The sequence below is a fragment of the Maniola hyperantus genome, chromosome Z, assembly GCF_902806685.2.
Source record: "Maniola hyperantus chromosome Z, iAphHyp1.2, whole genome shotgun sequence".
NCBI lineage: Eukaryota > Metazoa > Arthropoda > Insecta > Lepidoptera > Nymphalidae > Maniola > Maniola hyperantus.
In genome coordinates this window covers 17,382,872-17,410,624 of record NC_048564.1, presented here as the reverse complement: position 1 = coordinate 17,410,624, position 27,753 = coordinate 17,382,872, and the positions used below count along the sequence as shown (strand labels likewise).

General features: G+C 41.3%; 2 protein-coding genes across 2 annotated transcripts in view; one reads left to right on the top strand and one right to left on the bottom strand.

The window, feature by feature from the left end:
• Positions 1–27,753, top strand: part of LOC138404518 (uncharacterized) — a 70,650-nt gene that overhangs the window by 33,820 nt on the left and 9,077 nt on the right. The gene's annotated exons all lie outside the window — the stretch shown is intronic.
• On the bottom strand, positions 59–27,753 carry LOC117995290 (endoplasmic reticulum mannosyl-oligosaccharide 1,2-alpha-mannosidase-like). The gene is made up of 13 exons (XM_069508797.1): positions 27,632–27,753; positions 23,421–23,615; positions 19,441–19,470; positions 16,346–16,454; positions 15,838–16,023; positions 12,979–13,127; positions 11,927–12,115; positions 9,591–9,778; positions 8,612–8,720; positions 6,499–6,678; positions 6,017–6,137; positions 2,834–2,970; positions 59–794 (listed from the first exon to the last, which is right to left on the bottom strand). The coding sequence occupies exons 2-13, from the start codon at positions 23,562–23,564 to the stop codon at positions 579–581; spliced, it is 1,758 nt and encodes a 585-aa protein (XP_069364898.1). The 5' UTR covers positions 23,565–23,615; positions 27,632–27,753; the 3' UTR covers positions 59–578.

The window sequence follows — 27,753 nt, the reverse complement described above, 5'->3', positions numbered from 1 at the left end:
TAGTTAGAAAATAAAAATTGTTCTCATTTTTTAATCCTTTTCGAATCTTCATTTTACTGTCGATGACAAGAGATCTTAAATATAAATATTTTGCAATCATTTTTAAACTTTATGTGCAAGTGTTAAGGTTTATAATAAACAGAAGTTGTTAATATTGTAAGACTTTTATCTACATTTCGTAACAAGAAACATAGATGTGTGTACGTGTGCAAAGCCGGCCACTTGAGCGACGTCATTTTGTTCGTGATCTGACATCTATACATTGTTGACATGTTACTATCATCAATGTTACTGTGTGACCTGCAAATAACCTTGTCCCTTGCCGTCATGTTGGCACGGTGTATACAGTCCGTATAAAATGACTCCTCACGCGCCATTTTAACTATATTATGGGTCAACTGATATGTCAAAAGTACGGGTCACTTTTAAAATAAAGACTAAACTCGTACTTTTTCTATGAAACTTGACACAAAAAGTTAAGATGGCGCGTGAGGAGTTAAATTGTACGCGTTATACATGAAGATTCAATACATAAAGTGCAAATGACGTCGATATTTGCTATGGTAGGCCTCGTTTTATCAATTCTTGTGTATAGGTAGCGGGTGCGCCTCGGAGTTGATGACGTACTTGCTGAGGTCGATGGTGTACCTGTCGTCGGCGAACAGCAGGTACAGGTACTTGAGCGTCTCGGAGAGGAAGAACGACTCCATCATGTCCCGCGGTATGGGCTTGTCGGACTTCACGTTGTTGAGCGACGTGTAGCCGTTCTCCACGCGAGCGTACTTCTCCAGGCCCTGCAAGTTATGCCCAAACCATAAGGTGACAAGAAATCCATACTAGTATTGTAAATGCGATAGTGTGTCTATCTGTCTGTCTGTCGGTCAGTCTGCTAGCCTTTCACGGCCTATCCGTTCCACCGATTTTGACAAAATTTGGTACAGATATAGTTTATGCATCTCGGAGAAAGACATAGGCTTTATTCCGGAAATTCAAAGAGGTCCCACGGGATTTTAAAAAACCTAAGGCTTCATTTACGGAGACGCGGGGAGTTGCGCGTCGCATGTGGCGTGGCGTCTCGCGGCGCGTCGTACGGTTTTTTTTGTTTACGGTGAGGCGGCGCGTGAAGCGGCACTTAGCAACGCACGCGTAATCACAAACATGGCAATATACGATGTTGTTCATAGAGATGCGAGGCGGGAAGAGTGGCGGTGGCCGCCGCTGCGCCCGGGCGCGTCTGCGTTGTGCGATTTCCAAATAAAGACTGGCCGAAGGTTCCGCTGCGGGCATCGCTTCATCGAGAATGGCCGCCGCGTGCGCCGCCACGATGACCGCCGCGTTGGACGCGTCGATGCCATCCGCGGGCTCGGCCGCAAAAAACGCTCCATCTCAAACAAACGCGTATAAAATTGCTTCTCCGTAAACGCACTCATACAACGCCATATGTTTAAATTCAGTGCGGGCCGCGCCGCCCGTCGCAACGCGCGACGCCCCGCGTCTCTGTAAACGAGGCCTTAGTCCACGTGGACGATGTCGCGGGCATCATCTAGTAAATTAATATTTGTTTTTCAAAATCACCCACTCAAGTTTATAAATATGACTAAATAAAAATAAATCTTCCTAGAGAGTCACATGTCCAGAGTAATAGTGTGATTCAAAGTGAAAATATCGATGAGTCACACTGTGACACGATTGAGTGTGATGCGCATTGCACTATTGTCGTACCCACTCCTAGCAAAAGTTTTACGCTTAGCTGGAGGAGAAAAGGAAATATTAGGCATGGTTAATGTGGCTAATATTCATTTACTAGCTGATGCCTGCGACTTCATCCGCGTGAGATTTGGTTTTTTTAAAAATCTCGTGGGAACTCTTTGATTTTTCGGGATAAAAAGTAGCCTATGTCACTCTCCAGGTCTTTAACTACACCCAAGCAAAAATCACATCAATCCGTCGTTGCTCCGTTGCGGCGTGATTGAAGGACAAACCAACAAACCAATAAACCAACAAACAAACACACTTTCGCATTTATAATAAGGGTATATGATATTTGCATAGCTTGCAACAATATTGTTTTTCACCAACGTGCTTTCTCATGAGACTCAGCTCTCTTCTGACGACCTCCCTGGCGCAGTGGTAAGCGCTGTGGTCTTATTAGTGGGAGATCCCGGGTTCGATTCCTAGCGAAGATTTGGAATTATATAATTTCTAAATTTCTCGACTGCTATGGTGGTGGGCTTCGGCCGTGGCTTGTTACCACCCTAACGGTAAAGCCGTGTCGCCAAGCGATATAGGAGATGCTATACCCCTTCCAGGTTAGCCCGCTTCCATCTTAGACTGCATCGTCACTTACCACCTGGTGAGATTTCAATCAAGGGCGAACTTTTATCTGAATAAATAAATAAAAAACTCGACAAAAGATGGTGGCCTCAAAACAGTTGTTCTGTTTGTTTACCAATTCTGTGTGTGAACGTTACTTTCGCAAAGAAACAGTATTAAAACAAAATTTCATCACAATTCGATGTACCCATAAAGGACACTTTAATTGATATTTTAAACTACCCAAAATATTGCAGGTAAAAGAAACCGGTCAAATGCGAGTCGGACTCGTACACCAAGGGTTCCGTACCATAAGTACAAGACACACTGTAATTTTTAATGGCGGACATTTAGAAATTCACGATCTTGGTTTTTATAATTATTTGTTGTTATAGCGGCAATAGAAATACATACAGTGAAAATTTCAACACTCTACCTATTACGGTACAGCCCGCTGATAAACAGACAGACAGACAGACGGGCTGTTAGGGCCTCTAATCTGAATAGGCTATATGAATACCTGGTATATCTGCCAGCCCCAGTCCTGGTACGTGGAGTTGCCAGTGAGCTGGTACATGTACCAGAGGCTCTCGACGAACTCCGGCCGCAGCAGGCTGTGCGCGTCCGCCGTCTTCGTGTACATGTCGTCGGGCTGGCCTGCAACACCAGCCACACAAACACAATCCATATCCATCCGTCATTTCACTTAGCATGACTTCACTTCCACGGCCACTTCCAACAATCACGGATACGAACCGGATACGGATGAGTGCACAAACGCCCTAATATTATAAATACGAGAGTCTGGCGTCGAAACTAAATTTAGAGTATTTACATCTTTTTTTTCTTTTTTTCTTTTGCTAAAAAAGGACGAGAAATTAGTTTCAAAAAAGACTAAAGTGCACTCTACGACTGGCACCTAAAGTCACTACGTTTGACAGTTCTAATTAAAATACGGCTCGTCTGTCCTTTTCTTATTACATTGGTAAGACAAAGATGCAAATACCTTGAAATTTAGTTGCGCTCAGAATCGGAAGGTCTGTATGTCTGTCAGCTAACTTTTTACGGCCTAGACGGATACCTTTGTTTACCGGGATAAAAAGTATCCTATGTCCCTCCCCGGGATGAAAGCTATCCATCCTGACCGTTCCATCAAAATCGGTTAAATGGATAGGCCGTGCAAAGTTAACAGACAGATCTCACACTTTCTCATTTATTATATGGGTTAAGAAGTGACGTTTCTTAAGTATACATTACTAGCTGATCCTGCGACTTCGTTCGCGTGGATTTAGGTTTTTAAAAATCCCGTGGAAACTCTTTGATTTTTCGGGATGAAAAATCTATGTCACTCTCCAAGTCTTTGACTTTACCCATATAAAAAAATCACGCTGATCCGTTCCTCCGTTGCGACGTGATTGAAGGACAAACCAATAAACCAACAAACAAACACACTTTCGCAATTATAATAGTGGTAGTAATATAATAGGGGTAGTGATAATTTTGAATGCCAACCCAGTAATTTGAGCTGTGCGTTGATAGATCAGTCAGTCAGTCTATAGCTATTATAAATAAACAAATAAAATAACCTTTTATATATTATTTATTATGAACCTTTATTATGACGTAGGCATCCGCTAAGAAAGGGTTTTTGAAAATTCAACCCCTAAGCGGGTGAAATAGGGGTTTGAAGTTTGTGTAGCCCACGCGGACGAAGTCGCGAGCATAAGCTAGTATATACATATATAGATATGTAATATTAGCCATTGGGCCAGCGTGGCGGTCTATGGCCTATACCTTTCTCATTCGGAGAGGAGACCGAGGGCCGGTGATGGGGTAATCATAATTCATAACGATGATGATGATGATGTAAAGTATTGTATTCCAGAATTGGCTGTATGCATACAGTGTTCACAACGAATGAATAATTTTTATTTTATATTCCACTAGCTGATCCCCGCGGCTTCGCCCGCGTAGATTTAGGTTTTTAAAGATCCCGTATAACCTATGTCACTCAGGAATAATGTAGCTTTCTACTGGTGAAAGAATTTTTAAAATCGGTTCAGTAGTTCTAAAGATTACCCCCTACAAACAAACTTAACGACATTACCTCTTTATATAATACAACGGGCCGTGCAGCAGAAATCGTAATATTTTAATTTCGCCATAACTTCAAAACCAAACGTCCAATTTTAATCATTCAAAGACCAAATATTATCTCCATAAACTGTTCTTAGTGATGAAATCATTTATTTTGATAAGGATTAATAGCATGAGTAAAATAAACGCGTTTAAATGTAGTCCAAAAAAAATTCAAGATTTTTAAATAAAAAAATGGTTGCTGTGCCTCACTCGACATAGATGGGTATAGTGTGTCGCGGACTTTTTTGTAGATATTTATAAGATCTACAATTAATTAGAACATTTTATGGTTCTATCTTTTATAGTTTAGGCAGCGTACGCAAAATAAGTAACTTTTCTGGTTGATTTTTTACACCTTGTGTCCGAAAAACCCAAATATCTTACGGAACCCTATTTTTTTCCAAAATAAAATATAGCCTATGTTACTCGTGGATAATGTAGCTTTCGAATGGTGAAAGAATTTTTAAAATCGGTCCAGTAGTTTTTGAGCCTATTCAGTACAAACAAACAAACAAAGTTTTCCTCTTTATAATATTATAGTGTAGATTACAGTTAGCCCTTGTCTGCAATCTTACCTGATGGTAAGTGATGATGCAGTCTGAGAAGGAAGCTACTTTCTACACGTACATCATACTGGAAAGCTAAATCGTTTGCCTCTAGACCAGACCAGAGCAATTTAGAAATTTTCAATTCCCAAATTAATTTCCAAGTTTTATTTTATTTGTTAAAAATTAAATTTTAAAAAAAATATATCAAAATAAAAAATAAAATAAAAAAAATGCCACTTCTGGGAATCGAACCCGGGACCTCTGACTTAAAAGCTCACAGTGCACACCACTGCGCGCGACGGTGGGATAGTGGCGCGCGGCGCGTGGAGCTCGTTCTTGGCGCCCAGGGCAGCCGACGGCCGCGTCATCAGCACATTATTGTATAGATTTGTTCCAGTTCTTACTCGCGCTATGAGAGTTTTTAGCAAGTTGTGATATATATACACCCCAAACGCGGTATACCTGTGGGGATCCGTTCGCCTCGAGGTAAACCAGTTTCGCCAAGCTGGTCTAAGTTGGCATGTCAAATCAATTTAAATCATTCTGCGAGTTTACACTACACTTTCACAGTGGGTGTAAACTTCATTACCTACGAGGAGTTGAAACCAATGGCTCATAACCCGCCATCTTGATCCCCTTTTTATACATTTATTTTTAAAGAGCAACTGTTGAGTTTCTTGCCAGCTCTTCTCCATAGTACTACTTTCCGAACCAGTGGTAGAGTTGCGCTGGTCACTGCCTGCTCTAGCCGGCATTGCTGACAAAGACTTCGAGACAGTCACTGGGCGAGCACTCTATATTCCCTCACTCTCATAGTTCACCTCTGCTGGTCCGTGTGTATGCTCTAGGCAGCACTGTTGACATAGACTTCGAAACAATCACTGGGCCAGCACTCTCTATTCCCTCACTCTCATAGTTTTAATAATGCAAGGCAAGTTTCCGATACAATCAACGACATAAAAGTACTAGGCTACCATAAAACGTAGGCAATCAAAGTTGATATGTCTTTACTATACAAATCACTCCCATTTGCCCGGTGGTGGCCGCGTACGGCAATCGGGGTATGAGGCGGGGGGACGCCCGGCACACCCGCACCGCTCTGTGGGTGTCCGTTCTCTCCCCGATTGCCATCTCGACCTGTCGCGTACTATACGTCATATATTATTATTTACTTAGCTAATTTTAAGTTTTCGGATTGTAACCAGTTCAACATATCACTGCAGTTTAATGACCCTTATTATAAATGCGAAAGTGTGTTTGTTTGTTGGTTTATTGGTATGTTGGTTTGTCCTTCAATCACGTCGCAACAGAGCAACAGATTGACGTGATTTTTGGCATGGGTATAGTATAGATAAAGATCTGGAGAGTGACATAGTCTACTTTTTATCCCGGAAAATCAAAGAATTTCCACGGGATTTTTAAAAAACCTTAAATTCTACGCGGACGAAGTCGCGGGCATCAGCTTATAGTAAATAAATAAACAAGAGGGTAGTCTCACCATATTAAAATGCGTGATCTCGGGCGCGAGGAAGGTCGGATGCGCAGCGTATGTGAGGTAGCAAGTGTAAAGCAGCTGCTCGGCCAGGGTCATGTGCCAGTCCGGGAGACCGTTGGCGTGGCCGAGCGCCAGTGTCCCGGGCAAAAAACACGTTAAATGATCCATCTTTGGATTGAATGCCTGAAAATGAAAATTTATATATATTGGAGGGTCGATATTGAAAGAGTTCTTACTGTCTGTAGACTCCGTGAAAAGAAACGTATGAGCTTTACTCTACGGACGATAGCCATCTTTATTTTAGTTGTCAGAGTTGGACTTTGACACGCACGCATTTGTTGATTGTTCAAAATTCTCTCTCGCGTTAAATTAATTATCAGATTATAGCTTAGCTAATTTTTATTATTTGAGATAGGTAGGTAGTTTCTTAATCGTGATATTTAATTCGGTGATTGTGATATAGTTAGAACAGTAATTGTTCGATGCTAATGTACATTGTGTTAAATCGTAACATCTAGTGCCATCCGGTGACTTTGTCTGCAAAGCACTATTAATAATGTTCGCGTAGTTGTTTGACGAATATGGAATACTAATTATTGGTGAATATTAGAGTAATTCGTGAGTTAACGTTTGGCTCAGTGGATAGATTAGTATAAGGACATCCGTTAAGGTTATTTCTGCAGACGCTAGTGATTTAGAGTGTAATTGGAGATATACCGGCAGTTGAGATAATGATTAGTTTGAAGTGATAGTTTAGTGTGATAGTAACTTGAAGTTAACTTTGATAGTAGGTACCCGCTTTAGAATCGTATAACCCGGTTGGTAAAGAATCATTGATGACTCTCGTGTAATGTTGAAATGGATTAGACAATGAGTTGCCCATGAGATCGAATAGCTTACATTCTACCTGGTTTCTGTTGTGATCGCTTATTTGGGTGGATAGTAGTCGTGGCGCGTGTGGCGCACGATGCTATGGTGTTCTGTATGCAGATGTGCACAGAGTGGAGAAGGTAGAGCTATTGCGATATTCTGAATTAGTAATGAGAAGTCAATTATAAGATCTGGTTTAGATCGTAAGAGAGTCGATGCAATGATCCTTTTAAGAGCGTTCATGAAGTTGTGATTGATTACCTTGAGATGATTAGATAACGGAGTAGGTCGTGACTTGATTGAGAGGTTGCAATAGCAATTGCGCCCTAATCACACGATGTAGTGTTTAGCTTAGGTTAGCTAGTTTAGAGTGAGGTGAGGGGTCGCTGTGAGGGGTGGTTGGAGGCGACCAAAGGTAGGGTTAGGTTAGGGTGATCTGGTTGTGTTACGTTGATGGTTTCCATGTGCGATACGTTACTGAGAACTATTTGTAAAGAACATGGATTAAAGTACCTACTTATTAATTACTACCTTCTGATGTCGGCTAAAGATGAATAATAATTATCAGCCATCCTCCTGTTCTCCGACATATACATAAATACATGAAGACATCTATGCACTCTTGACTTGAAGGTACCCATATTAAAATAGGGGGAGGGGCTTCGCCAAGTACTCCCTCACGCCTTCCATCGCCGTCATGTAGTCGTCCAATAAACTAAAGGAAGGCTCGTTACCTCGGAGCCGGAAGCCAGTTCGCCGATAAACAGCCGTTTGTTGGGCGACGAGCGCTTCGCCAAGTACTCCCTCACGCCTTCCATCGCCGTCATGTAGTCGTCCAATAAACTAAAGGAAGGCTCGTTACCTCGGAGCCGGAAGCCAGTTCGCCGATAAACAGCCGTTTGTTGGGCGACGAGCGCTTCGCCAAGTACTCCCTCACGCCTTCCATCGCCGTCATGTAGTCGTCCAATAAACTAAAGGAAGGCTCGTTACCTCGGAGCCGGAAGCCAGTTCGCCGATAAACAGCCGTTTGTTGGGCGACGAGCGCTTCGCCAAGTACTCCCTCACGCCTTCCATCGCCGTCATGTAGTCGTCCAATAAACTAAAGGAAGGCTCGTTACCTCGGAGCCGGAAGCCAGTTCGCCGATAAACAGCCGTTTGTTGGGCGACGAGCGCTTCGCCAAGTACTCCCTCACGCCTTCCATCGCCGTCATGTAGTCGTCCAATAAACTAAAGGAAGGCTCGTTACCTCGGAGCCGGAAGCCAGTTCGCCGATAAACAGCCGTTTGTTGGGCGACGAGCGCTTCGCCAAGTACTCCCTCACGCCTTCCATCGCCGTCATGTAGTCGTCCAATAAACTAAAACAAACAGTAAATATTTGTAAGTACCTAGGTAATACTTCTACCGTCAAACGCGTAAATTTTGGCCATGCACACATTCATAATACTTATATGGGTTGGATATATATAACCTTCTTTTTTGAAGTTGGGCAAAAAGTAGCATTTGTCCTAATATTAAGTCAGTATAATCTCACGCACATTTAGTTTTACTTCAACCGCGTGTAAGGGTCACCGCGCTAATTTGAGTTTAATGAATGTTTAAGGTGGTAGAGTACCTACTACCATTTTTATAAGTCGCATTGGCGAAATTCGTTTATGCAGACAAGCGCAACCTAACGCCACTAAAGCCGAATCACGAATGTACACCAATGAAACACAGACCTCCTTGCTTGACGTTAAGATTCTAAACACATAAACAACAGACTCGTGCTATCTCGCTCATAATCCGCGCGTACTAAACATGGCGCGAAGGCAACAACCAATAGCGGGCGGACGCGCGTTATGATTGGCTGAGACATTTTCACACCATTCAAAATGAAGATTTCTGCGCAGGTACATCGGCTATAGGAAAGCTCATTACTGAGGAGGCTCCTGCGGTAGTGGCGCGGTGCGGGAGGGTGACGGTTATCACAAGTTGACGAATCACTGAGCTCTCGCGTCAAGTCACACCCCTCTCGCACCGCTGTCATGCGTTACGCCTTTAGTAACAGTGGTAGTAATGTACTCCACTTACTAGTTGATAGTCTTGCCGGTCTGCAGCCACTGCTTGAGCAGGTACTCGTAGTAGCTGTCACCGCGCGCGCCCAGGGTGATGGTGGCGTGCGGCAGGAAGTGGCCGGTGTTCGGGTTGATGAATATCGGCACTAGACCTGCTGGTACTCCACTTACTAGTTGATAGTCTTGCCGGTCTGCAGCCACTGCTTGAGCAGGTACTCGTAGTAGCTGTCACCGCGCGCGCCCAGGGTGATGGTGGCGTGCGGCAGGAAGTGGCCGGTGTTCGGGTTGATGAATATCGGCACTAGACCATGCTTTTTTGGCAGCTGGTGTATTTTCTCCGACACCGCCGCCGCTGCGTCCTGCATTATACATAAAACACTTAAGAGTGCTCTCCATGATCACTCCAAATCGAGCGTGAGAGCATGGCAATCAAAATTTGCGGACAGGACATACTCAAGAGAGAGATGTGTGAAGTCTGTGTGTGCTTTTTTTTTCGAAACGCGTTTAAGTATCAAGTTGAAAACAATATGACATACGCAGGTCTACAATGGCTTGGAGCTGTGTAAAAGTCAAACTTCTAAATCAACTCAATCAAAAGATACGACCATCTATACTACATATTGACATATTGACACTCGCAAAGGAATCACAACCTATAGGGGGTACTTCCCGTTAACCTAGAAACATGAAATTTGTCAAGAAGCAATGTCTTATAGCACAAGTAAAGGGAAAAATCCGAAAACCATAAAGTAGTTTTATGATATTAAAATTAAAAGTATATATTTTGCAGTTAGAGATATTGTGGCCAGATTAAATATCTGTTCCGTACTTTTGATATTTTTGTAATTCTAGCACATAACAGCTTCCTTTTCCAAATTTTTAGTATTTAGTATAATTAATTACTAGTTGATGCCCGCGACTTTGTACGCGTGGATTTAGCTTTTAAAAATCCCGTGGGAACTCTTTGATTTTCCGGCATTAAAAGTATGTCCTTAAGTCTATGTCCTTCCCTAGGATGCAAGCTATCGCTGTTCCAAATTTCGTCAAAATCGGTTGAACGGATGGGCCGTGAAAAGCTAGCAGGCAGACAGACAGACAGACACATTTTCACATTTATACTTGGACTTTTTATACTGCGACTAATCAAAAGCGGAAACACAAAACAATGCTGTCAACTCCGCGAATCGCGACACATACGCAAGCAAGAAAACCGAATTATAGACGCGAAGTTCAGCAATCTTGGACCCGATCAGCTACCCTGGACCTTACCAGCGCATCTCAAGGGGCCCCCAGCATCGGAGCGCGTTTCCTCAGTCTGGTGAGTGGCTACATTTATAACCCTGACCGTCCGCTAGCTTTTATTCTTAACAATATCGATTAGTATACAAAAATTTTACAAAAATCACTCTACTCGCTCAGCCGCACAGATATGGCTAAATCGCGCCGCCGCATAAAACAAAATTAAATATTAATAAATAATTAATTAATAACTTAGTAATACCAAAACTTTAGCAAGGAGAGCTGAAACCCAGAAGTCACACTTCAAGCAAGCGGGGTGATTTGTCTCAGTGTCTAATACTAAATGATGGCCACCCAGCACATTTGACATTGGTCGGTTATACATTGCTGCTTCACTGAGTGATATTAAAATAATTTTTCGTAGTAAATATTTAATGGATTAAAAACAAATGTCAAATGAGCTCGGTGGCTATCGTTCAGAGTTTACTCAGTGTGAGTTAGCGAATAAGTGGGCTGGTGGGTTGTACATAGAAAAACCGGCCAAGGACGAGTCAGGCTCGTGCATCGAGGTTTCCGTATTACAGTCGTATTTTATCGACATTTTGCATGATAAATCAAAAACTATGCATAAAAATAAATAAAATCTGTTTTAGAATCTACAAGCAAATCCCTTTTAAATATGATAACCAACTTGGTATATTAATCTTACTTTGAATGTTGAAAATATATTTATGTTTGTTTATGAACACATTTTAATTTTTTTGTGATGTCACCACAAATTCATTTTCCCCTTACGTGTGCCTACCTGCCAAATTTCATAAGTATAGGTCAACAGGAAGTACCCTGTAGGCTTCTTGACAGTACGCTCTATAGACACGCCTGTAAGTGTCTACAGCATCGAACTTGCTGCCTCTACAAAACAATTCTAATCAAATTGTTCCTCTATGTTAAGATGCCAGTTTTAAATATAGAGTATTTAAAAAATCATTCGCAATCATTATAAAATACATTAAAATTCGCAACGGCATAATTCTAAATAATATCAGTAAGTCAGGCATAATTGCCGTCGAAACACAATAACGTTAGAGGAAAATGAACCGAAACAACCTTAATTTACAGTCAAAAATTCAATGCAACCGATTTTAATTTCGCAAGGAATGGATGAATGAACTTGAGATTTATTACGAGGACATTAAGGTTGATTTTAATTTAACGCTAACGTTACGACGAGATGAGACTACTAAGGTTTATTTTGTTCTGCGTCTAACCTCAAAGACAGGGTTGTTGGTGGCTCGGGAGAGTTCTCGGAACTCCAGCTGCACAGTGGTGACCTCTGCCGTGGTGCTGTAGTGGGACCACTCGGGGGCGTGCGCGGTGCGGGTACCCAGGTTCACGTCCGAGTAGGGTATACCGGACGGAGATGAAAATGCCGCCATCAGACGCTCGCCTAGGTCTTTCTGTAAGCATTTTTATATAAAGATAAGTCAAACTGGGGTACAATCATTGGGAGAGGTAGCACAGATGAAAATGTTACATTAATTGTATGTTTTTAGGGTTCCATACCGCGCCAAAATATATCGAAATCGATACCCGGTACAGTACGCGGCAGAAAGCAATATACATCAGCCTTTAGAGTGACATTTCGGCTTTGTAGAGCGTTGTCTCTGTCACTCATACCTATATGACATTTTGTCGATCTCAACGACAGAGACAATGCTATACAAATTCGCTATCTCCTTCTAAAGATCGATGTACATTATTTTCAGCCGCGTATTGTTTTTTCACCTTACTTGAAAACTTGGCGGCACGGTTTTGCCGGTAGGGTGGTAAATAGCCACAGCCGAAGCCTCCCACCGGACCAGACAGAAATTTCATCATCATCATCATCATCATCAACCGAAAGACGTCCACAGCTGGACATAGGTCTCTTGTAGGGACTTCCACACGCCACGGTCTTGCGCTGCCTGAATCCAGCGGCTCCCTGAGACTCGTCTGATTTCGTCCGTCCACCTGTAAGAGCTATGCTTGGAGTTTCTCTACGTGATCAAATCAGAAATGAGGAGATCCGTAGGAGAACTAGAATAACCGACATAGCTAAACGGGTTGCGAAGCTGAAGTGGCAATGGCCGGGCCGGTAGGGTGGTAACTAGCCACGGCCGAAGCCTCCCACCAGACCAGACCATAAATTTAGAAATGATAAAATTCCAGGAATCGAACCCGAGACCTCCCACTAATAAGACCACAGTGCTTACCACTGCACTAGGGAGGTGGTCCCGTTGGCATCGCTTGGGTACGACGTTTTCCAATAAAATAAACTTACAGCTTTGTCAAGGAACATGGGGTCTTGTGTGAAGTGATGGTTGGTCAACAGAGCCCCCAGCACACGGATCGTCACCTCGAACAAGTTGACGTCTTTGTTCTTTGTGAACACCAGCTCGCTGTTGACCCACTGTCTGCCTTCTTCGAATTCTGAAACCACCAATTTAAACGTTTGAAACCCCTCGACTGCGGTTTGCGCAGCATCTTAAGGCGAAATGGGATCACAAAGGCGAAATGTATGGAAAAATCTGAGCTGTCCGAGCGCAAATTTATTGCACGCTTTTTATAAATATTTATATGCAAAATTCTATGTGCTCTGTTACCATAAAATAAAACCGTAATCCCTTACACCCTTATTAATAAAAAATGCTTACTTCAAGCATTATCCTAAGCTACACTTGGACTAGTTACTTCCCGGACCAACGTAGTATTAGCTTCGTTTTAACAATCTTATTAATAAACATGTAGCAAGCCCGATTTAACAATGCCAGCCTTACTTTAGAATGACAGCGTGCACGTGTGGCAGCCCCTTTATTAAAAAGTAAAAGAGAGAGTCAGCGAACGAACTGCATGCTGTGTGTGACAGTGACAGACGATATAGACCAGCGGACCTATAACTGTGACAGTATTTTTTGTTGACATTGACTTCACAGCTGATAACTTGCACCGCCATTTTTGTTTGGGAATTTGGAAGTATTGATAGCAATTAATTACTCAGAAAACGCTTCAGTTTCACTTTATATTATCAATGAAATAATCTGAATTGATCTTGTAGGTAAGTACATTTCTAATTTGCGTTACAAACTTATGATATGAAAACACAAATATCATTAATCAAAAATCATTTTATTGATTATTATGATACACAACAAACATAAACGCTATGGCTGATGGTCAAAATATGCATACTTAGTGCGTAGATTATGCTTAGTCAGCCGTTAAACCATGTGGCACCGAGGAGTAAATTTTACACCGAGAGTAGAGTCGCATTATTTTACTTCCTCCTTACTCTATGTTTATTAATAAGAAATGTAGCTACTGCAGACTTACAACTTGGAATAAAGTTAATACCGCTCTAGTCTATGTTTATTAATAAGAGTGTTAGTGTATTAAACGTTGAACGTTAATACGAAACTTTATTGAAATCGGTTTTATATAAATCGAATAAAACTGGGTTTTCTCCTAATGGTTAAGACGTCCGCCTCCTATGCGGCAGGTCGGGGTTCGATCCCGCAACTCGTAACTTTCTTCTCCTAATGGTTAAGACGTCCGCCTCCTATGCGGCAGGTCGGGGTTCGATCCCGCAACTCGTAACTTTCTTCTCCTAATGGTTAAGACGTCCGCCTCCTATGCGGCAGGTCGGGGTTCGATCCCGCAACTCGTAACTTTCTTCTCCTAATGGTTAAGACGTCCGCCTCCTATGCGGCAGGTCGGGGTTCGATCCCGCAACTCGTAACTTTCTTCTCCTAATGGTTAAGACGTCCGCCTCCTATGCGGCAGGTCGGGGTTCGATCCCGCAACTCGTAACTTTCTTCTCCTAATGGTTAAGACGTCCGCCTCCTATGCGGCAGGTCGGGGTTCGATCCCGCAACTCGTAACTTTCTTCTCCTAATGGTTAAGACGTCCGCCTCCTATGCGGCAGGTCGGGGTTCGATCCCGCAACTCGTAACTTTCTTCTCCTAATGGTTAAGACGTCCGCCTCCTATGCGGCAGGTCGGGGTTCGATCCCGCAACTCGTAACTTCTTCTCCTAATGGTTAAGACGTCCGCCTCCTATGCGGCAGGTCGGGGTTCGATCCCGCAACTCGTAACTTTCTTCTCCTAATGGTTAAGACGTCCGCCTCCTATGCGGCAGGTCGGGGTTCGATCCCGCAACTCGTAACTTTCTTCTCCTAATGGTTAAGACGTCCGCCTCCTATGCGGCAGGTCGGGGTTCGATCCCGCAACTCGTAACTTTCTTCTCCTAATGGTTAAGACGTCCGCCTCCTATGCGGCAGGTCGGGGTTCGATCCCGCAACTCGTAACTTTCTTCTCCTAATGGTTAAGACGTCCGCCTCCTATGCGGCAGGTCGGGGTTCGATCCCGCAACTCGTAACTTTCTTCTCCTAATGGTTAAGACGTCCGCCTCCTATGCGGCAGGTCGGGGTTCGATCCCGCAACTCGTAACTTTCTTCTCCTAATGGTTAAGACGTCCGCCTCCTATGCGGCAGGTCGGGGTTCGATCCCGCAACTCGTAACTTTCTTCTCCTAATGGTTAAGACGTCCGCCTCCTATGCGGCAGGTCGGGGTTCGATCCCGCAACTCGTAACTTTCTTCTCCTAATGGTTAAGACGTCCGCCTCCTATGCGGCAGGTCGGGGTTCGATCCCGCAACTCGTAACTTTCAGGGTCATTCGTTTTAAGCGATTAAATATCACTTACTTTAACTGGGGAGGAAAACATAGTGAGGAAACCTGCTTGCCTGAGAGTTTTCCCATAGTGCTCTCAAAGGCGTGTGAAGTCTGCCATTGGGCCAGCGTGGCAGACTATAGCCTACAGTCTTCTCATTCGAGAGGAGATCTGTGCTCAGTAGTGGGCCGGCGATGGGTTAATTATGATGATAATGATATTCAGTTTTAGACGGCACGGCGCGGTTAGGTTGCATACCAATTTTGCCGATGCGACTTATCAAAGTGGTACAGTAGCCGGCAAGAAATATTGTACATCGACCTGAAAGAGATAGCGGTTTCATAGACCGTTGTCTCAGTCGTTGAGACTGACAAAACGTCACATAGGTATGAGTGACAGAGACGATGCTCTAAAGGTCGATGCACAATATTTGTTGCCGGCTACTGTGGTACTGTACGAGGTGTTCCGTATTACCTTCCATGAGTCCCATGATATAGGCGGTGTCCAGCCCGTCGACGATGGTGAGGCCCAGCGAGAACCAGTCGTGGGGCGCGCCGGACACCGGCTTGAGGTTGTCGTGGCCCCACGCGTGGGCCTTGTATCCCCTCCACGCGTGCTTGAAGGATTCCACCACTGCAAACTGACGCGCATTGCTCGGACCTGCAGTCCGATTTTTAATTAAACAACATGTTTTGAGATTGGCTTAATGTCCAAACGTATGCCATATTTAAGGTATAATCCGTAAAAAATTACTCCCGGGGAAGGGCATAGGCTACTTTTATCTAGGCTAGTTCCCACGGGATTCTTAAAGGCACATTCGTTTATATCCAATTCATATGAAATTTGGAACTGAGGTAACTTGCATCCTGGAAATTGGCATAGGCAAGTTTATATCCTGGAAAAGCAGAGTTCCCACGGGATTTTTTAAAACTTCAATCCGCACGGGCGAAGCCGCGGGCATCAGCTAGTATAAAATGGTCACCTGTAAATATTGGCCTTTCAATGGTCTCACTTTCCATTATTGCTTTTTTGACTTGAGCCGCATCTATGGCCGCCGGCTCAATGACTAGAGACGAGTTGTTCAGTGGAGCCTGCAAAAAGAAAACCATCGATATTGATCACAAACTATACTCGGTAGGAAATATTGTACACCGGACATTAGAAAAACCTTTCGGCTTCGTAGAGCATCGACGTCTCTGTCACACATACCTATGTAACAGAGTTTCTTCGGTCTCAACGACCGAGGCGACGCTCTGCGAAACCGTTATCTCTTTCTAAAGTCCGATGTGCAATATTATTTCCTGCCAGGTAGGTACCTATCTATACTTAATATAATAAAAAGGAAAATTTTGTAAGTTTGTTTGTAGGGAGTAATCTCTAGAACTACTGAACCGATTTTGAAAATTCTTTCACCAGTAGAAAGCTACTTTATTCCTGAGAGACATAGGCATATATTTTATTTTCAAAAATTAGAAATCCCTACAAAAATTGCACCAAGCTACCTGTGCGAAGCCGGGGCGGGTCGCTAGTCATACTATATAGTCCGTAATGGTAGCCAAATCCATCAGACGTCCGAATTGAAAAGATTAACCCATTGCCGGCGCACTACTGAGCACAGATCTCTCAGAATGAGAATGATTTAAGCCAAGGTCCACCATGACACCACGCATGGCTCAGTGCGGATTGACAGACTTCATCCACCTTTGAGAACATTATGGAGAACTATCAGGCATGCAGGTTTCCTCACGATATTTTAATGGCTTAAAACGCATATAGCTTCTACGCTTTATAGATCTCAACCTGCCTTTAGAGTAGCAACGAAACTGAGACATAAAGCTGTCTCTTTTTCAAGTTTGTAAGTCGCACAATCCTACGTCCTCAACGATCCTATTATCATATACATACATACTTTATAATAACATGTTGAGTAAAAAGTTCACTGTTAACAATTCAAACACTACAGAAACCCCCTTATCTATTCTGAACAGTAAACTAACACTAGACTCGCGATAATATTGTATTCAGGGACTTACGGAAACTAGTAGCTTATCTCAATCGGAGTTTTAATTACACGTTCTAAATACACGCAATAATGAAACTTATCTTTGCACACATAAAGTCGATTATAATTAGACTACCAATAATAAAACATTGTATGACAAATAGGATGTTCGGATTACATAATATGCCAGCTCACGTTACAGTTGAATGAACCAATAGTTGAATGATTCAGATTGTATAGTGGTTTAAATACAGCTATTTCACGATTTTTAGAATACCCAGTTGAGTTTTTTGTGGGCTCTTCTTAGACCTGGGCGCGTTTGGAACCCTCGTAGATTTAAATTTAATTTTATAATTAAAAAGTTTACAGCGGTACCCAATTTGAATAAATGATTTGACTTTGACTTAGGGTTCCGCGTGTATCTTGATAGAAAAAAGGAACCCTTATAGGATCACTTCCTGTCAAGATCCGTCAAGAGAATCTTTTTTTTTTTCTTTTTTTTTTTAAAGAATATTAGCCATATTAATTAATGACTAATATTCCCCTTTCCTCTCCAATTAAGCGTCAGGCTTGTGCTAGGAGTAGGTACGACAATAGTGCAACGGGCGGGATTTGAACCGTCGACCTTTCGGTTTTCAGTCCACTCCTATACCGGTTGAGCTATTGAGGCTCTAAAAAAAAATCAAAACTTATAGAACTCTATTTTTTTTAAATAATTTTTTAGTGTTTTACCTACACTTCAAGGAAATTACTAAATAATTTTAAATACATATCAAAAATTGCGTAACCGGCAGGAATCGAACCTGCATCTTCTGGGTTCGCGCCCGATGCCTTGACCAACTCGGTCACGGTTTCGCTTACCGCCAGTGACGAAATTTGTGATACGTATGTTCTCTCAGTACTGAAGCGACTGTTTAATGCCATCTAGTAGCGACACTTTGTAGTTATCGAAACTACTTTCAAACTTTTCAAACTTTTTATAGAACTCTTCTCGTTGACCGGGAAACAATAGTAAAGGGTATAATGGGATGTCTTGTAGCATATGTAAAAAAAACCGGCCAAGTGCGAGTCAGGCTCGCGCAATGCGGGTTCGCCGTACTACAGTCGTATTTTTTCGACATTTTGCACGATAATTCAAAAAACTATGATGCATAAAAATAAATAAAAATCTGTTTGTAGAATGTACCAGGTGAAGACCTTCCATATGATACCCCACTGATATAGGCACTCACTTCGAAAGTTGAAATACTATTATGATTTCATGACCACTTTTAATTTTTTTGTGTGATCTAACCCTAAATTCACGGTTTTCAGATTTTTTTCCCAATGTCAGCCTATAAGAGTCTACCTACATGCAAATTCATGATTCTAGGTCAACGGGAAGTACCCTGTAGTTTCTTGACAGACAGACAAACACCAAAAGTGATCCTATAAGGGGTTCCAGTTTTTCCTTTTGAGGTACGGAACCCTAAAAACTCCGAAAAACCCGTAATGGTGTGAAAAAGTGTTGACCTTCAAACTTCATTTAGTTCATACTAACATATATAAATGCGAAAGTGAGTCGTCTGTCTGTCAGCTTGTTCACGGCTCATGCGTTAAAACCGATGTTCGAGAAATTTGGGTACAAAGATAGCTTTGCATCCCGGGAAGGTCACATAAGTATACTTTGTTGATACCCGAAAATTCGAAAGACATAGTCACGGGCATCATCTAGTCTAAATAGATAAAAGGAAAAGGTTGACTGACTGCCTGACTGAACAGATCTATAACGTACAGCTTCAAACTACTGGACGGAACGGGCCTGAAATTTGACATGCAGATCAGCTATTAAGACGGAGCATCCCGCTAAGAAAGGGAAAGGATGAAATAGGGGTTTGGAAAAGTTGTGCAGGCTATAAGGTATAGTATAGTTCTATAGAAGAGGTACATCTTGAAGACAAACGCACGTGGCCACGGGTCTCCGAACGCTCTCGGCGGGGACGGCTATCCTCGAGGTGTACGAGCAGCCACGAAAACTAATCGTGGCGAGGATGGCGGCGCCGGGGGGGGGGCCGGGGGGGGGGACACCAGCGAACCTCTGGCAAGCTGGACAGCTGGTTCCATCGCTGCCACACCAACAAGAGCAAGTTCAGGACTGAAAAAACCCGCAAATTGGCTAATATGCGCCGCGCCAGTTTAGTGACGTCAGATACGGAGACTGAAAGTTTCGAGCTGATAGTATATTTTTACTTAAATAGACAGTCAAATGACGTCATTTTGATGATTAATGAGACGTGGTTCCAGCGCAATAGCAATTTACGGGACTTATACTCTTCATAATTAAAAAAACACTTTTGAAAAAATTGGTGAAATCTATTTTCTGTTGCTTGATATATTATGATATTATACTAAGTACATTTAAGTATGATTATGTTCGTGAACGCAAAATTTCTTCTTTCTTCATTTGACACACCATTCGGTATCACATTCTGCTTATTATTGATTTTGTCCATATAAATGTAGCCCATGTAACCCAGATCCTAATAGAAAATCAAAACCGGCTTAGAATTTAGTTGCTACATAATACATGTACACACATAATACATATACACATGCATATATACTATGGTATTGGAGGTAACATTTTTAATGAAAGATTTTTTATAGGCTTAGCGCTTGACGACAAATACAAAATATACATAAAACGACAAGGTGGGTGACTGACTGACTGACTGATCTATCAACGCACCGCTCAAACTACTGGACGGATCGGGCTGAATTTGGCATGCACTAGCTAGCTATTTTGACGTAGGCATCCGCTAAGAAAGGATTTTTGAAAATTCATCCTACGGGGGTGAAATAGGGGTTTGAAATTTGTGTAGTCCACGCGGACGAAGTTGCGAGCATATGCTAGTGCTTAATAAAAAGCAATGATGAGTTCTAGGTTCAGAGCATGCTTGCCTAGAGAATACTAGTAAAATGGAAGGATATACGCACTGCTAAAAGGCCACACAGTTTGTCGGTTATTCTGTCCATTGTATCACAACACAATCAAATGTATGTACGTAAACTGCGTGATCCTCCGCGCGAATGTGGCCGCCGAGCACATCATATTATTTTATTACTGGCCAAGAACAAATTGCAACTCAGTTAAACTTCGATTCATAGTTCATATTATTAAACTATTTTTAGGGTTCGGTACCTCAAAAGGAAAGGGTTCCGCCCTTATAGGATCACTTTTGTCTGTCTGTCTGTATGTATATCTGTCATGATTTGAATAATGAAATTTGGCAGGTAGTAGGTCTTATAGCAGACATTAGGGAAAAAATCTGAAAATTGTGAATTTGCGTTACATCACACAAAAAAATTAAATTGTGGTCATGAACTAAAAGTTAGTATTTTCAATTTCCGAAATAAGATAACTATATCAAGTGGGGTAGCATATGAAAGGTATTTTTCTGTGCATTCTAAAACAGATTTTTATTTATTTTTATGTATCAGTTTTTGAATTATCGTGCAAAATGTCGAGGAAATACAACTGCAGTACGGAACCCTCGTTGCGCGAGCCTGACTCGCACTTGGCCGGTTTTTTTTTCTGCTCCATGTGCAACATTTATTCACGATATTGTAAAAGGATAGTGTGCAGCTATCATATTACCGCCATTCAGATATTACTAAATACGTTATACAGGGTGTAACCAGAACGCTGGCAAAAAAGAATACTGAATACTGATGATTACTGATATGATACCACAAAAGAAACGCGAAAAAAATATAAAAAATCAAAGATTTTAAGCTTATTCCGCGTTTAATTGACATAATAAATATTTTAATGTAGATAACGGGGTACATGAATACCACGATTCATTTGGCGTTTTTTATTGTCGATATTTGAACCAATTGCACGGGTCGTGGTCACGACAGAACTGCGGTGCTGCGAGAGATGAAGTGCGAGAAAGAGCGGGTAGTTCGCTATTGCCCTGGACAGGTCGAACTTCATCTCTCGCCACACTGCAGTCCCGTGTGACGACGACCCGTGCAATTGGATTGAAATATCGACAAATTAATCGTGGTATGTACCCGTTATCTACATTAAAATATATAAAAACATCCTATAATTTTGTATAAGTCACGGTATATTGCAAATAAAATATCTGACTACAATAGAGATCAACGAACGTTGCGTGAGTAGGCTACTCGGAGTCAATGCCTCTTCGTAGGATGGGGCATTGAGAGCCGAGTTTTGCACGCTATACATTGCGGTATGAAATACTAAATCACTATAAACTACCAAATGAGGCAAATGGTTTTTTTTTATTATTCAAACACAAGTTAGCCTTTGACTGCAATCTCACCTGGTGATAAGTGATGATGCAGTCTAAGATGGAAGCGAGCTAACCTGGAAGGGGTATGGCAGTTTTTATTACACCCATTCCCCTGTGGTTTCTAGACGGCATCGTACCGGAACGCTAAATCGCATGACGGCACGGCTTTGCGAGTAGGGTGGTAACTAGCCACGGCCGAAGCCTCTCGCCAGACCAGAATTTAGAAATTGTGACATTTCAAATCCCTGCCAGGAATCGAACCCGGGAACTCCCACTAATAAGACCACAGCGCTTAACAATAACGCTAAGTTTTTGCTAGCGTTCTGATGGTTACACCCTGTATGTAATATGCATATATTGTCTTGTATTATGCTGACTGCCTCGTTAGTGCGAAGTGCAAGGGTCGACAACCTTTTGAAACGGACCACACTGGCCATGTGCGGATTGGTAGACTTCACACATCTTTGAGAACATTATGGAGAACTCTCAGGAATGCAGGTTTCCTCACGTGTTTTCCCTCACCGTTAAGGCGAGTCACCGAGGCGGGCAGCGCGACTTTGAAGTAAACCGCTTGGCAACGTTCAAATTCTGCGTTTCAAACGTTAAATTTGAATTTAATAAATTATAGAAGTCCTGTTGAAAACCAAAATTTAGCAGGTTCTCTATATTTCTATATCAAAAATTATTTGCCAAGTCAGAAATTTAAATATTAAATAATTCGTTTTAGACTTTTATTTCGGCTTATTTCAAATTTATTTGATCGAGTGAAGTACTTCCTATTGTGTACCAAAGTAGCACATTCTTTAGACAATGTCTTTAGGTATATTGTATATTTTTAGCAAGGCCATTATTTAATAGTAAATACCTAAAACATTTGATTTAGCAAACCAGTTTTTTCCGCTTAGCCTCGGTGACTCGCCTTAAAGAAACTAATATTTAATTACTTAAAAACGCTCATAATTCCGAAAAGTTAGAAGTGCGTGCCCGGGATCGAAACCCCGACCTCCGATTAGAAGACGGACGTCCTAACCACTAGTAGCCCACGTCACTCTCCAGGCCTTTAACTATACCCATGCAAAAAATCAAGTCGATCCGTTGCTCCGTTGCGAGGTGATTGAAGGACAAACCAACAATCCAAAAAACCAATATACCAACAAACAAACACACTTTCGCATTTATAATAAGCATACTGATATAGATTTTTTAAAACTGTGCTAGTTTGATTTTATTTTTCTTTTAAGTTTACATAATCTCTTCTCTATACAATTATTGTGATTTTCGCTTTTGCAAACTTCGGAGAGGAACAGTATTTATTTGATGTTTTTCACCATAGGTAAGGTAGAAGTAAGGTTCCTCCTTCACCTTTCTACGTACCGCAAGGCATTGCACACACACGTAGTCGAAAATCTACGTACGAAGCGATCTGTCTCCTCGTTTCTTATTCGAAACTCTAGGATATAGAACATCAGATTAACTTCCGGCATCAGTTTTCTCCTCTATTTAAAAAAAAAGTTATTCAATTAAAATATTTTTACAAGTATTTTTGAATCGTCAGCTGCATTTACAGTGGGTTCGGAATGCTTTTCCTACCGAGAAGAACCAGCAAGAAATTCGGATCTTTAACTTAATAAGAGTATCTTCAAGTCAAGTCTAGTCATCTTCTAGGCAAGCGCGCTCCATCTTAGGCTGCAGCATCACTTGCCAGCAAGCCTGATTGAAGCCTAGTCTTAGAAAAATAAAAATAAACTCACCCTTATAATTTTCCTATGTGAAATAAACTGTTCTAATTGAAGTGCCTTGTCGTCATTGCTACTCATCCATTGTTCTAGTTTACTCTGCGGAGGCGGCGGCTCTGCGTCTAGGTCGATGGTGGTGTCCACCTTGGGAGAGTACATGACGATTGGGGTTTCAGGATGTCAGCTATCCAATCTCTTCCATATTAGATTCTGCAACAAAGTATTGTAGTGATGTCAATTTACGTAAAAACTCAGACTCGAGTTTTTCTAGAACAGTATTCCGTAATCTATACTAATATTATAAAGAGGTAAAGTTTGCAAGTTTGTTTGTAAGAAGTAATCTCTGGAACTACTGAACCGATTTAGAAAACGATTTCACTAGTAGAAAGCCACCACCACATTCAGCGGGCTGTATTTTATGAACCGTAATAAGATAAAGACTTGAAATTTTCACCGAGTGTGTTTTATGTATGAGTATACACTCAATACATAAAAAGCTGTAATAGCCTAGTGGTTAGGACGTCCACCTTCTAATCGGCAGTCGGGGGTTCGATCCCGGGCACGCACCTCTAACTTTTCGGAGTTATTTGCGTTTTAAGTAATTAAATATCACTGCTTTAACAGTGTAGGAAAACATCGTGAGGAAACATGCATGCCTGAGAGTTCTGCATAATTTTCTCAAAGGTTTGTGAAGTCAAGCAATCCGCACATAGCCAGCGTGGTAGACTATGGCCAAACCCTTCCCACTCTGAGAGGAGACCCATGCTCTGCAGTGAGCCGGCGCGGCGATGGGTTGATCATGATGATGATGTATTTTTATTGCCACTATAACATCAAATAATTAAAAAACAAGATAGCTAATTTCAAAATGATGGCCACTCAAATTAAGTATATTACGTCATTGGGGCTGATTCTCTTGTACACAATCTCTAAACTAAACTAAATAACAGCTCTAAATCTAGTGTTATCCTTTTCCACAAGCAACATTATGAAAGGGATAGATAGATTTAGACGTGTCATTTAGTTTAGTTTAGAGATTGTGTACAACGGAATTAGCCACATTATCATTTAAAAAAAAACAGTATTGTATCTTATACAATGGGGCAGACCCCTTGCCCGGTTTTTAATAAATCAGTTAAGTATTATAGTAGCTACAGTTGAATACTTGGATAAGCAAGAAATGGACAAATTCGAAATTTTACTAGCTAAAGTAAGTAATTTGCATGACTTATCATTCTTAACTATGCAAATTTCCATAAATACGAGTGGAAAGCACTCACTAGGCAATATGAATCATGTTTTTTGTTCCTACTAGATTACAACATAGGTTATTCAAGGGGCGGACCAACAAATTCCTGAAAGGCCGGCAACGCATCGGCGGTTCCTCTGGTGCTGCAAATGTTCATAGGCGACGGTAATCACTTAACATTAAGTGACCCGCCCGTTCGATTGCTACCTATTTTTAATTAAAGATTTAAAAAAAATTGGAACATAACCGTAAAAACAATTCTAGGCTCTAACATTGTGTATATTTTAGGCATTTTGCTGCTGCAGTTAGAGCAGAACTTTTTACACAACTGCACAACGCGAAGAGTGTTATGTGTTCCTCAGTCTATACATACATAAATTATGTTTTTATGTTAATTACCGGCGCGCGGCGCTCTAAATACTAAACGCGTGGACTAATTTTGGTGATTCGTACAACAATGGATTTTACTCAATCTTTCAAGTGCTACTAAAGACATTAAAATTATGAAAAAACAATATTGTGGAGCCCATACTAGTCACCATAATGGAATAAATTAAAAAATTTAAAAATCGATGTAGCATGGCAGGTATGGTATCATTGAACAGGTCTTTTAAAATTATAGTTAGATTCCCTGAACTATTTTTCCACATAAGTGACCATTTAGAATTTTTGGGGATTCAAATTTTCATTTTAATTTGACTCATTTGTGGAAAACAATAGACTAAACGTGTGGACCGATTCTGATGATTCTTGCACAAATACATTTGTCACAATCTTGTGAGTGTTAGTAAGGATGTAAAAATAGTACAAAATCAATATGGCGCCCTCTAGGTTTATTTTTTTATTTTACATGCTAAGATTATATTTTTACAAGGAACCTAAAGCTACAATCTGCCAAAACAGCCGAATCTTTATGGTACCCTACCCGTTGCTTCTGCAATACTCAATGTTCCCTTGCCTTAGAACCAGGGTCTCAAATATGTTTACAGTGGAGCCTCATTAACCCGACCCTCATTAACTCTAAATCTTCTATAAGACAAAATAATTAATTATTCCCTTCTGCAGAAGTAGTAGTTTACATTTTTGCACACATCTGCATACCAAATGTTTCTTTGCTTCCTTGAAAGTGTTCATTTCATTGTTTCGTTTATTAGTTCTTATGCTGTCTACATTCATCATCATAATCAACCCATCACCGGCTCACTACAGAGCATGGGTCTCCTCTCAGCGTGAGTTTGGCCATTGATACCACGCTAGCCATGTGCGCATTTAAATAAAAAATAAATAAGAATCTTTTTTATTCGAATAAACTTTTACAAGTACTTTCGAATAGTCGGATGCATCTACCACTGGTTCGGAACGCCTTTCTTACCGAGAATTTGGTAGACTTCACACACCTTTAAGAACATTATGGAGAACTCTCGGGCATGCAGGTTTCCTCACGACGTTTTCCTTCACCGATAAGCAAGTGATATTTAATTAATTAAAACGCACATAACTTCGAAAAGTTAGAGGTGCGTGCCCGGGATTGAACCCCAGACCTGCAATTAGAAGACAGACGTCCTAAACACTAGGCTATCACAGCATAGAACATTAGTTTGCTATTTTTATGGTCATCCTTTTTCATTAAAACAAATCACTAAAATTTATATTTCCTCTTCTATAACTTGAAGTATCATAGAACATATTATAATGCGTATTGCCTTACATGATAAGTCAAAGATTATACTACTCCGCCTGTACATAGGTAAACTTAGGAAGGTGGTGGGACTCATAACAGGGCATAGCCCACTAAACAAACACCTTTTCGTGATAGGTGTCACTGACAGTCCTCTGTGCAGGGCCTGCATGCCGCATGGAGGTCGATGAAACACCGACGCAGGTGCTCTTGGAGTGCACGGGCGTAGCAGATCAACGCGAGCGCCATTTAGGTTCCCCGACCTCACTCCATGAAGCCCTCGGCAACCTGGGCGGTCTATTTGGCTTCTGGAGCGAGCTTGGATGGCTGGAGTGAAGACTTCGGCGGGGAGGGGCGATGCACGCACAACAGACGGAAACGTTTAAGTGCGGAAACCAGCCCAGAGTGAAGAAAGAAAGAAAGAAGTCAAAGAGTCCTTAACTTGAAATTTGTAACCTTTCCCTTGAAGATCTAGTTAAAGAGGCTCCACTATATATTGATAGGTCTAATAATAATAATCTGGTATTACTTTTAAGATGTTAGTTAATCTTTGTGAACATGAATGACCTGCTGTCCATCCAATCATTTGACTCTAATACTGTTGACAAGAATTAAGACTACCCATTCACAAACAATAGCAACACTGTTAAACAACTATTTTATTCAGTAGACCAACTCTCTATTTCATATAGACCAACTTGTTGGCCAACAACCTAAATGTTGGCTCGTTACTCTTGTATCATAAGTGAACAGACAGATTCTGTCTTCTCACAGAAGGACAAAGATTTGATGTGCTCAACTAATTACTATTAAGAAAGCTTTCGTCGCACTTAAACAATGCTTGATTATGTTAATTTTGTTATACACTAGCTTTTGCCTGTGACTTTGTCTATGCTACTTATTATATGTAATTTATATAGCATATGCTACATCTCGATAAATTGGCTTTCTAATGGTGGCAGAATTATTGAAATTGTTTCAGTAATTTCAGAGTTTATCAGTTACAAACAAACAAATTTTTCTTTTCTAATATTTATATATAGTTAAAGAAATACTTACTTTCTACTTAATACTTACTTACTTTTAACTTTAATAGTTACTTTCCATTTCTCCTAAAGAAATCAGGAACCTAAAGTTTTTAAAGTTGTACGCAAATTGCAAACTATCGATCCCATATCCTATCCTACCTGGGCCAGGACAACAAAATCAATAGTTCAACGACCTATGGCAAAAGGTTATTATGGTAACTAGAGGAAAGAACTAAATATTTTTATTGAACTTTAATAATTGAGTACTTACATTTTATAGGTAGTCATTCCATTTGGAAAATTGCTACCTTTTCTGTTTATATCAGTCCACGTACACGACACAAAAACTGCATCCTTTTTTTATTACCGATTATTTTTGACTGCACCTGAGTT